This window comes from Oreochromis niloticus, linkage group LG15 (assembly GCF_001858045.2).
Source record: "Oreochromis niloticus isolate F11D_XX linkage group LG15, O_niloticus_UMD_NMBU, whole genome shotgun sequence".
NCBI lineage: Eukaryota > Metazoa > Chordata > Actinopteri > Cichliformes > Cichlidae > Oreochromis > Oreochromis niloticus.
Genome location: NC_031980.2, coordinates 32,394,484 through 32,406,754, shown reverse-complemented (window position 1 = coordinate 32,406,754; position 12,271 = coordinate 32,394,484). Strand labels below are relative to the sequence as shown.

At 39.3% G+C, this 12,271-nt stretch overlaps 1 protein-coding gene and 1 pseudogene across 1 annotated transcript; both read left to right on the top strand.

Moving 5' to 3' along the window:
• The first annotated feature begins 4,496 nt into the window (after nucleotides 1–4,496).
• LOC109194853 (piggyBac transposable element-derived protein 3-like) lies at nucleotides 4,497–7,882 on the top strand (annotated as a pseudogene).
• Nucleotides 7,883–9,107: 1,225 nt separating this feature from the next.
• On the top strand, nucleotides 9,108–12,206 carry ifi30b (IFI30 lysosomal thiol reductase b). Its single transcript, XM_005454025.4, has 7 exons — nucleotides 9,108–9,341; nucleotides 10,182–10,370; nucleotides 10,458–10,529; nucleotides 10,632–10,724; nucleotides 11,158–11,310; nucleotides 11,754–11,822; nucleotides 11,909–12,206. Exons 1-7 carry the CDS (start codon nucleotides 9,201–9,203, stop codon nucleotides 11,966–11,968), a joined length of 777 nt encoding a protein of 258 aa, XP_005454082.1. The 5' UTR covers nucleotides 9,108–9,200; the 3' UTR covers nucleotides 11,969–12,206.
• Nucleotides 12,207–12,271: the final 65 nt, after the last annotated feature.

The window sequence follows — 12,271 nt, the reverse complement described above, 5'->3', positions numbered from 1 at the left end:
CTTTCCAACCAACATGTTTCTCTTGCAGACAACAACAGTCTGATGAACCAAACAGATAGACAAACCAATCTCTAGTTGAATATGTTATAACAAGGTAGTTGCTACTTCCCTAAATGCATGGCGTCTGATTATAAAAACGAAGGTTAATGATTTTAATGATTTTAGCCATGACCCTGGTGGCTACAAACTGTCAACAAAAGACACAAGAAAAAAGAAGCAGGTATGATAGTTTTGTGAAAGCAGTGGGTGTGTTGTGGCATTTTTTAAAGGCTTTATATTGAGTTTAGATTTTACATTTTTCTACTTTTTTGGATTGAGAATGATAAAAAAAACCAAACATGTGGGATTGGTACCCACTAACAAATTTCGGTTAGCTCAGCACCCCTAGCACATAACATAGAGACTTACAACTGACCAAACAGCTGTAACAATTTTTATCATTACTGCTAGAATTCTGCAGGCATATTCGCTAGCTAGGTATTAACTAATAATGTAAAGATTCCAACTATGGGGACCAAAAACAGTATGTTACAATAAAATTAGATAGGTAATGATTTTTAGTTTTTTGAACCACACCAGCAGATCATACCTGAGAAGTTTTTTTTTTCCTCTTAAGTGTAAATGAGATATATACACGGCAGAAAATTGTGTCTATATTGATAAAAGTATCATTTAAAATTAAAACTGTTTACATTTCAGACCTATCCAGGTGTGTGCAGCCTTGGATAAGTAGCAGGTTTGTAACCCAGGGACTTCTTTGATTGTGCAATTTTTGAGCAGAGATGAAGTGGTGCTTGTGGATATCATCAATTAAACTATTTTTATAGAGGAGAACACAGCAGTGAATAAACCTAGCATAGTCGACTTGGTCTGCCCATGAATTAAGAAACGATTAAACATATATAAAGATATGAAGAGTTAATTTTACATATCGTGACCTGTATATATTTTTTCTTGTGTCATCGGGTCACATTAAAATGCACTTCTCTCTTTATGGTCACACGTTCTTGTTTGTCATTGCGTATGTACACTTGAAATTAAATGTCAGACTGTTTATTGCCACGAAGGGAGAGACAAACTGTCAGGTTCCTACTTTGTGGCAGTGAAAAGGTGTATATGTTTGACTTTTGCATGCCATTATTGTGTAACAGGTTTTTAAAAAGTATAATGCATATTACTAAATCAGAATATTATGGCTGGAAACTGTTTTGATACCAGTTCTGGTATTAGAATGACACCAGCAGCTATAAAATTGATTTTGTTTAGCCTCCATTAATGGTGCTAGGCACTTATTGCTGTAGTTTTCCTTTAATGCGTCTCTTTCGATCACCTGTCAGTACGAGTCAAACTGTGACAAGTTCTTTATCAAAGCAAATGGAAATGTTTTCGTGTTGGCTGTGGTCTGTCGTGCTCGTAACCACATCAGTCTGTGAAATAGTGTCGCACAGTAGTAAACTGTCCATCGCTGCATTGCACAGGTCGCAGACGGAGTGCACCACAATCGTCACATGACAGCGCGAGGAGGACTGAAAGCAAAATGTAGGCGTCCGTTTCGCCGCCACGTTATCTCGTCGTCGTCTTTTTTGTATTTTTTGCACACTGAATAGATTGAGTGCTAAAGTACGGAGCCCCTCTGATGACATGGTCCAAAAAATAAATAAATTGTGGCCACAAAATACTACTTCACGTTATGGTGCCCACGAAATACTATTTCGAGGGCACCAATAGGTATAACGTGCGCACGAAATGCTAATTTGTGGGCACGAAACACTTGACCGATAACCGTGATCCTTCCCAGGCCCTTGCAGTTGGTTGACAGTAAAATCTATCCCGGCTCCAGGTCGTACTTATGTCTGTAAAGTAACTGGGCTCTCAATATCCTGTTTAAATGTCTCTCCGTAATAATGGTTCCTTGCATTGCCAGGCTTTTCAAAATGCATTTGTAGCTCATTCCCAGCCTAAAATAAAACTCAATTATACTGTCTCTGTCCATGGTGTATAGGTTTAGCCTACTCTTATGCTTATGTCTCTACGCAGCGGTCCAGGAATTGTATCAATATGATGTGCGCACGTTATCTATTTCGTTGCCACAAATGCGTAATTCGTTGCCACGTTATACCCAATTTGTGCCCACAAATTAGCATTTCGTGCGCACGTTATACCTATTTCGGGCCCTCGAAATAGTATTTCGTGGCCACAAATAAGTATTTTGTGGGCACGTTATACTATTTCGAGGGCACGAAGTAGTATTTTGTGGCCACAATTTATTTATTTTTTGGACCATGTCATCAGAGGGGCTCCGTACTAAAGTATATAACTGCAATATATTTATTTAATATATATATAACTTCTAAAAATGAAGTGTTAGCTATCTCGGTAAATTTTGTAGCAAGAATTTAAAATATGAAATCAATTTACACAGGTTATATGTGCACAAAGACCACTGCTCTGTGGAGTTTAGGTTTAAAGCATAGCATTTGCACACACGTAACTCCACATTTGAGGTGGAGATGCTGTGACTGTCTTCACCCTGTTACTAAGGCAGGTGGACATGTGGGAGTTGTAAATATCGTCAAGTTGCTCATGAGATTGATGCATAGTAGCACTGATTTTTTAAATATATATATATTTATCTTCAGTTGGTGGCATCTTCATTGAGCTGACCACTTAATAGGATATGTACTTCAGCAAAGTCATGCCTCTTTGTAATTAACATTTGCACAATTCGGTCTTTTTCTGTCTCTTTGTGTATCTTAATGTTTTATCACTGTGCAAACAAAAACAAAATAGAGATGGTGAAATGATCCCTGCTGGGAATCATGAAGTGTCATCATCTGCTACCTAATGATATAACAACCATTACCATGTTGTATCTGCTGCTGTATATGAATAGAAATATACACAGCTACAGAAATTTTACAGATATTCACATATCTTACAAATACACAGATGTTAATGATCAAAGGTAGGCTCTTTAACCAGCCTGCTGAGGTTTAGAACTAAATAAAAGAAACAAATGATTGCCATTTAGTGTTTGACCTTTAGAACTGTGTAGTCCTTGAATTTGTATGTGCGAATCATACTGAGGTTTAGTACCAGTAATATTTGTTTTTTTCCCCTCAGGATCCCCCAAACGTTTGTTGGCATTTATGGTAGATATCACAGATTTGTGGCATGAAAGAGAAAATTGGTCTACTGTAATTAGTTTATGGGAAAGTAACAGCAGAAACAGTTATGTTGAGGTATTAGTTATGTAGGGCAAGAAAGATGGTGTGGCATGTGTTCATGTACAGTATTATGATGGAGGTTAGTAAGTATGTCAGTTGGAGGTGGTATGTGGGGATGGATTAGGTGGAAGGAGGCTGGTGAGATATTTGTATTCACCCAATCTCTTGGCTGTTGTCCTTTCTTTCATGCCGTAACCTGATGGGATCTAGCAGGTCACGTGATGTGGAACTACTTAGTATAGAATATATATCTGTTTTCTTTCTCATGACGAGCTGTGCATTTGATCCGATACCTCTGTCTCTGGCTCACATGCATTATCGTATTTGTTAAAATGATGTTTCTGTATCTTTCATTTTAATCTTTTCCATTGTGGCTGTATACACTTGTTCTTTTTTTGTATCTGATCTAAAGGATTTAGCTGCATTAGTTGTAAGACTATTGCTGTGATAAAATACTGTTATTGTAACTGTTTATTTACTGTATTGATTATGCAATAACATTCAGCTTGTTGTCATGAATCAGAATCAGCTTGTGCGTCTATTGAGGAGTCATAGAAGAAAAGTGCTATTAAACTTCTTCTTCTTCCTTTTTTAAATGTAAACCCCAACTTTACCAACTTCAGAACTGTACTGTTCATGTATGCACTTTCAGATCCCAAATAAATTTGAGATTATAGCTTCATGGGTTGTTTGGAGTATTATTTAATCCAATCATTTCAGCACCTTGTTGAATCTCTCTAAATGGCGTCAAAAAACAGCAGCTAATGTAGTCTAGGTCAGCAATATTAATGGATCTGTAACGGCTTACAGATTATTAGCCATTAGACTGCTGTCATACAAGCTAGAGTACTTTATAATTTTATTTTATTTATATTCTGGTCATAGTGGACTTTAATATTTGTTTATTTTTTGTTGTCTTTTTTGTTAACAGTACAGATCCAGTGAGAGCAAGTCAAAAGGATGTTATAGTACGTGTCAACATCCAGCAGCAGCCGATATTCAATTTCAACACTGTTATCATTTGAATTAAGATTTTCAAATGTGAAAGGGGTTTGCAAGGCACTGTATGTATGACATTATGCATACAATAGCTTTGGTCCTATAATCACCTGTGAATTACATAATCATGTGTCAATGAGTCACACCATGAACGCCAAATTGACAGAGACAACTGTGTGAGCAACCGTCTTACTCATCTGCTCTTGAACTTTTCTTCACCCTTTAGCTTCTTAGTAAGTTCCAATCACTGTGAAAGGGGAAAGAAACACGATCAACCAGCAAGCAACAGAGTACAAGAAATATGAAGCTGGATCACAACTATGGACATCTGTCATTGTATTCAAAAGAACATTAAGAGAGACTTTTTGAGCTTATTGATACCTGTACTAAACCAGAGCCTTGCAACATAAGCACCAGTTCCCAAACACAGAACACAGAACAGATTCAGTGTTGTGCCTTACTCTCAAACGCAAATGTTAGCCACCCTTTGATCTCGGTAATAGTGAAAATAGCAGAACTTTCTCGTTTATAGCCACAGAAATGCTAACGGTTCGCTTCGAAATTGTGTCAGTGCAATTGCTGAGAATTTAAAAAGGCAAACAGTGGATCTGCCCATAAGCAGTTCATAGAATTTTACACATTGCAAATTAATAACATCAAAATCCAAGATGCCGCCTTTCATCTTTCATTAGCTGTTTCTGCAAAGAAAAGAAAAGAAGAAAAACCGTCAAACCTTGCTCTGCGTTTCTCTTTTAAATTTAAGTTAAGTGGCTAACTAGTTAAAGCTAGAATTTTGGGCTTTTTTTTTTAAAAGTAAATACTAATATATATTAATTAACCCTCTGAGTCCTATCCTGGCCATTTGTGGCCACTTTGCTTTTCGTCTTTCAACCATTTTGTTGAAAATGAAACTTCCCAAAGGTGTGTATTTCTTTCAGATTTTTTAATTTTCAACATCAGGTCCTTAATAATGTCAATAATATTCACTATACACTAAATTGTTCCTCTTGGCTCTATCGTGGCCATTTGTGGCCAATTGAAACCCATTATAACCACCTTTTTTGATTCCTTGTTACTGACAGTACTATATCATGCGATTTAGGTAAAATTGCTTTCATTCTAAACTCAACACATGAAAATTGTAGTTTTTAATGTTTTTTACCAAATTTCATCATTTACCCATTTTTGGCCAAGCAAGCATGTAATATTCTGAGTTTTCTATAGGGGTGTTTGATGGCTTACTGCACTCCAGTGGACCAAAAGAATGACACAATTTTGATTCAGGTTTGATCTTAAAGATGTTAGACAAAGGTTTGTGTTTGTGCATGAAAAAAAAAGTGCCAGTGTGAAATTGCAGCACAACTTTGCATTTGCAAGAGAGAAAAATAAATTATGTTGCCATACGTCCAAGTTCATGTGAATGTCTCTTGATGCAAGCTATTGAGCTTTGAGCTTCCTGGGGAATTTTAACTTTGATGTTCATAATGAAAGCACCTCTAACTTTGTTCTTTTCATTAAAAAAATGCACACCAAAATATCTACTCTCCCAACAACAACAAAAAACAGAGAAAGAACTCACAGGACACTCTGCAAAGTTCAAAGCTGTAGCTGTAGCATAAACAACAACAAACTGGGACTGTTTGTAATTCTGTCCTGGGGTTTATACAGGTGCAGTCATTTGTAAAGCTATAAATAAACCCAGCAGCTTCAAGATCATTTTTGCTCTGGCAAGATGGCAAGACGGTCATATTCACTGCTTCAAGCACTTGACTATGTGATGCGCTCAGAAAGCGAAGATGACGAGGAATCCGCTGCATCTGAAGAAGAGGCTTCTTCTTCAGTCTCCTCAGAGAATGACAGCATTACTACCAGTGATGAGGATTACCATCCAGTGCCCGATTCCTCTTCTTCAGCAAGTGAGAATGATACACAGACAGCAGTCGAGGCAGAGCGGCTAATGGCAGAGACGGTAGGAGAAGCGGCAGACGCCGGGGCGCCGGTACCTGAGTGGATGTCTCGTTCTGGGAATATTGAGTGGTTTCCCACTGCTGAGGAGACCATGCGCTACAATCCAGTACCCACTGGTATCACTCCAGGGCCCACCCTGTATGCAGTTGCCCGCATTAGCACCCTGAGATCTGCATTTGACCTGTTTGTGACAGAAGAGATCCTTCAGCTGCTGTGCACCCACACAAACCTGCATGGGAGGCGAAAGTGTGAGGATTGGAGGGATGTGGATGATGTGGAGATGAGAGCGTACATTGGGATTCTGATTCTCGCTGGTGTCTACCGCTCAAGGCATGAAGCATCGCGTGGTTTGTGGGCTGACAAGACCGGACGGGCAATATTCCGTGCTACAATGCCCCTCTACCGCTACTCCCAGATCAGCGCTAACATCCGCTTTGATGACAAGCTCACCCTCCCGGGACGTTTCAGGAACGATAAGCTTGCTGCATTTCGCGTCCTGTGGGAAAAGTGAGTTGCTCGTCTCCCCCTGCTGTTCAATCCAGGAGTTGACGTGTGTGTCGATGAGCAGCTGGTTGGATTCAAAGGTCGATGTGGATTTCGACAGTATATGCCCAAGAAGCCTACAAAATATAGCATTAAAATCTGGGTGACCTGTGATGTGGCAACCTCCTTTGCTTGGAAGATGGAAATTTACACAGGAAAATCACCTGGAAGTTCCCGGGAAGTTAATCAGGGAATGAGAGTTGTGCTACAACTGACAGAGGGGCTCCAAGGACTCACTGTCACTTGTGACAACTTCTTTACATCATTCAGCTTGGCAGAGGAGCTGCTCAGAAGAAAACTAGCTCTGGTTGGCACAATCAGGAGAAACAAACCAGAGCTCCCTCCCCAGCTTGTTCAGCTGAGACAGAGGAAGATTCTTTCATCTCTCTTTGCCTTCACCAAAACAACCATGGCAGTCTCCTACATGCCCAAGCGAGGGAAGAATGTGCTTCTTTTGAGCACAAAGCATAGGGAACCAGCAGTCAGTGATGGGGAAAAGAAGAAGCCAGCAGCAATCCTTGATTACAATAGGTGTAAAGGTGGAGTGGATAACCTAGACAAGGTTGTTGGCACCTACAGTTGTCGGAGGAAAACCGGTCGCTGGCCACTGGCTCTGTTCTACAATCTTCTGGACGTCTCAGCATACAATGCCTTTGTCCTGTGGAAAGCAGTGCATCCTGAGTGGGAGTCCACCAAGACCCACCAACGAAGGGTGTTCCTGGAGGAGCTGGGCCACATGCTGGTGACTCCAGAAATTGCAAGACGGCCTTGTGCCCCACGCTCAAAAGCAGCTGCTGCAATTGTTGCTGAGATACAGCAGTCAGGATCAGAATCAGAGTATGACCCACAGCCCATCAACAAAATGAGGAAAAGGTGCGAACTGTGTATAAACAGAAGAAGAACGGCAACCACTTGCTCCAGCTGTGGAAAGAGTGTCTGCAAAGATCACTCTGCTGTGGTTTGCGTGTCCTGCCTTCCCTGAGTGCGCGCGTGCACACACACACACACACACACACACACACACACACGCACGCACGCACACACACACACACACACACACACACACACACACAGAAAGAGGATGTATTTTGTACAAACAAGCAATAAAAGGCCGTTTTTGGCATGACTAATAAAGTGGGAGTTTCTTTTATTGGGGTCATTACTCACAGGAATAATACAAAATATTAATATTAATGATAATGAATTTTGTTACTGGCACTGACCTGCAATGATTTAAAAAGAAAAAAAAAAGGTTTTGTCATTCAACTGCTGAAAAAATTTGAACTTTATTGCTATTTCCCCCCAAACAACATAGTAGTAACATATAATTTGACTGGTATTCAAAGGGTATAATTTCTAATTTTGAATTATATTTTGGTTTTCATGACTAGGACTGGTTTTCATTTAAAAAATGAAGTTGGTCTAAGTAGAAAAATGTTTTAATATATATGAATTTTATAGCATTTTGTAAATGTAAACAAGGGGTGGCCATTTTTGGCCACGAACAGTCTGAGAGGGAGTTTTTTTGTTTTTCTGCCACTGCAGAAAAAAACCCAATGTTGCATAAATGTCATTGATGCTGTTAATTATTGCTATGCATCTAACCGTCATCATGGTTAGCAAATAAATCAGATGGCATGTATTATTTAGAAAAAAACTGGGATTTTATGATTTTCTCTATTCATGAGTTGTTAGGATTATGTGCTCTAACTGGTATTTAAAGGGTTAAATTTCAGAATTTTAATGAAATTTTGATTTTCATGAACAGCCCTGATGCTAATCTAAAAAATCATGTAAAAAAAACTGGACATTTTTCTTAATATATATGAATTTTATAGCATTTTGTAAATGTAAACAAGAGGTGGCCATTTTTGGCCACGAACAGTCTGAGAGGGAGTTTTTATGTTTTTGCTCTCTCTGCACTAAAATAACAATGCATTATAATCAATGTTGATGTGAATCAATTATATGCCCCAGACTCTACTATTAATAATACAAGAAATTTCAGTAGCAATGCAATTATATAAAATTGCGAGATTTGAGGTTGTCGTCCAGCTGGTGCAGTGGACAAACAAACTGGTGTTTAAAGGGTTAAAAAATAAAAAAGTAATAATTATTTTATATTTATGGAAAGAACTGAAGTTACTTAAAAGCTTTATGCAGAAAAAAATGGCAAAAAACCAAAAATAATAAAAATTACAGACCTAATCTGTAGGGCCACGAACAAGCTGAAAGGGTAGTGATTTTGATCAGACTCAGAGGGTTAAACTGTCAGCCTTTTCAGATTATTATTTTGTTACTCCCTTATACTCCGGAGCCAGAAACGGGGATGTCCGAGGATTACTGAAGGCAGCATTCACACCTGTAGTCAATCAGCTGATTGGGCGGTTCCAGTGAGGAGCATCTTCGATATCCTCCCTCCTACTTTCTCAGATCTGTGTGGATTCCTTTGCAGATGCCAACATGAAGCTCTCGGGATTCCTGGCTGTGCTTTTCCTCGTCTATACTGAACGGAGCGGTTTCGGGATGTGTCATCCCAAACCGGCCTGTCGCTACCCACCCTCTCAGTGGTGTAGGTCCCTGGAAATAGCGATAGAATGCAGGGTAAGTCTGACCACACTGGGGGTCATCTATGCTCCTACTAGTAATTTAGTTTAGTATAGGCTAGGCACAAGTAGGGACAGCTGAGTGAGATTTAAGAAGTTTATTACATTTTCATACATTATTCATGTGCTTTTACTCAGTAGAATGTAAAATGGTCTTCTCAATATGAAAGCGTCTTCTTAATGTAAACTCTTTGAAGCAAAAGACTAGCAGGAAAACAACAGGAAATGTTTAATATTGCTACTGTGCACCCAAATGGTATCATTCATCACTGTTGTACCTATAGAGGACAGTTTTTGTGGAGTTGAAAGTTTCCCTGGTCTGGACATTAATAAGAGTCATGCCTCAGAAATTGAACACCAGAGGTTGTTCATGTGACTGACAGAGCAGCTCGAGGTCAAATCATGCAAACACCTAATCAGTTTAGAGAGAACAGAGTCTGGAGGAGGAGATGAATGTGCAGTGACGCTTCCTTAGACCAGTTTGAGCTCTGTCTTTTATTAATGTTAATCATTGTCCTTCCTCTTTATTTTTTTTATAATGTCAATAATGTAGAAAATGCTCAGAGCACCTAAGAGCTATTCTTTTCAGTTTTCCAGTGATTGTGTTTTAAACTTTAAATTTGCAAAATGGTTCAAGTCACATTTGTTACTTTTTAAAAATTAATCCTTGTACATGTCATGGAAATGTTCTTCAGCACTGAACTTGTATGTGAGCGTGTTTGATGCACTTCAGAAAAGTGTTTTCTGTAAATGTAAAACATGTCAGCAGCTATGAAAAGCACTTTTTATTTGTCTTGATGTCATCCGATTTCAGTAAGAATTAACTCTGTTTTTGTAGGTGGAGAAACAGTGTATGGAGGTTAATGCTACCAGGCCAAACCAGGCTGTCCCTGGAGTATCTGTCACACTGTACTATGAGAGTCTGTGTCCAGACTGCAGAGAATTTATCACCCAGCAGCTTTTCCCCACCTGGACAATGCTACAGGACATCATGGCTGTCACACTGGTGCCCTATGGGAATGCTAAGGTCCATCAGTCCTCCCTCTGTTGATGCATGCAGTTCAAAATCAAAGATGTTTCACCTGAATAAACCTGGGCTTTGTTTCTCTTGTAGGAGCTTCGCTCAGCAAACTCTCCCTTCACCTGTCAGCACGGAGAGCCTGAATGCAGAGGAAACATGATCGAGGTTTGAACAGCTTAAGCTTTGCATGTTGTTGTTGTTTTTGTTTTTTTTTTTTGTTTTTTTTTCCCCTGCCTGGTCTTCTAGACTGATCGATCTCTTCCTCAGGCCTGCATCCTCCATTTAACCGAACACTCTCTCGCATTTCACATCATCTACTGCATGGAGGCATCTGCAGATGTTCTGAGCGCTGCACAGTCTGTGAGTAGCTTCAGAAAAAAATGTTTATATAATATAAGGGTCGTTTTCATTTCCAACGATCACAACTGTTACTGTCATAGCTGAGCTCATAGTCCTGAGGAGCCAGCACAGGCCATCAAGACAATAACCCCCCTGCTAACCTGATTCATGTCCTTGGAAAATTTGTTTCTTGATGAGTTTATGGTCTCAATCCCTGGTTTCAACTCTTATTGTATACAGTATGATGTTCACTCTGATGCTGATTAAATAAAAACAACAAATCAAAGGAGAAAAGGACGGCCTACTCTTTAACTGAGGATTGCAACAGCTCCTGACATCAAAAAGCAAAAATGGCAATCATAAATGCTCAGCTCAAAAACTGAACGGACTGATGGGTGACATCACATCGGCTATGTCATTGCCCTTCTGCTTTTTCTCTGGCTTTTTGTCTCAGTGTCTCCGGCTGTATGCTCCCTCTGTGCCCTGGTCCAGAGTTGACTCGTGTGTCAAAGGAGATCTGGGATACCAGCTGATGCGTGCCAACGCTCTTATGACCAGAGCCCTGAACCCTGCACACACACATGTGCCCTGGATCACCTTCAATGGGGTAAAATGCGAGCTGAGATTTATTTAACATACTGATATATGCTTTTGATTTTAAAATGCTAGAATTTGAAATTAATTCTGAGCTGCAGAGAATATGAACTAACTCATGTTTTCAGACAAGGCTTGTGCATCTTTGTACACATCTAGTTTCTACAGTTATTCAGATTACACCAAATCTGTAAGAGCTGAAGTGAAAGGATCTTAATTTTTTTTTTTCTTTTAAAAGCACAAAAATCATGTAGTCCCTATCAGCTGCTTAAACTCTTAACTGATATGACTAAGCCGAAATTATTACTGTGGAAAGAGTTGTAAGTTTAAAATTCATAATTTGGGTGCAAAGTTTAAAAAGGAAAACTTGGATAATCAAATATTTCAAGCAAATTTAATAGCTTTTGTTGGGTTTACAGAAGGAAATGCTGGGGCTAAGTGCTGTCCTTATTACAGGAATACACAGAAGAGAATGAAGACAAGGCAATGTCGTCCCTTTTCCAACTGGTTTGTCGTCTCTACAAGGTGAGTAGATGTATTTGTGAATGAAGTGCTTTGATTCAAACACAAAACTGGCGTCTGACTTTTTGTGCACGTTTCTGCCTCTACAGGGGGTGAAACCTCCAGCCTGCACTGGAGCTCCGGTCCGGCTCGACAGAAGCTTCTGCTGAGCATGAAAAAAGTTGAAACTGAAAGTTATGTCAGTCCTACAGGAAAACAGCCAAATGTGACACATTAAATTAGCCATACTAATGTTTAGTTTGTTTCAGTGTTGCCGTTAATACTATGAAAATGTAGGCAGAGTATTATAACTTTCTTGTGTAATAGAGCAGATGACTAAATTGTCTCTTAATTCAAATCTGTTTTATAACAACAAATGCAGCCAAACACAGGATAAAAATTTCCATATAATTTATTGGCATTTTCCACTTAAAACACCCTGAACTCCCAAGACTCTTTTGGCTTAAAATGCA

Coding starts and splice junctions, on each gene's coding strand:
- ifi30b (XM_005454025.4), top strand. CDS start 9,201: ATGAAGCTCTCGGGATTCCTGGCTGTGCTTTTCCTCGTCTATACTGAA. Junction 10,530..10,631: donor GCAGAGGAAACATGATCGAG/GTTTGAACAGCT, acceptor TCTCTTCCTCAG/GCCTGCATCCTCCATTTAAC. Junction 10,725..11,157: donor TTCTGAGCGCTGCACAGTCT/GTGAGTAGCTTC, acceptor TTTTTGTCTCAG/TGTCTCCGGCTGTATGCTCC.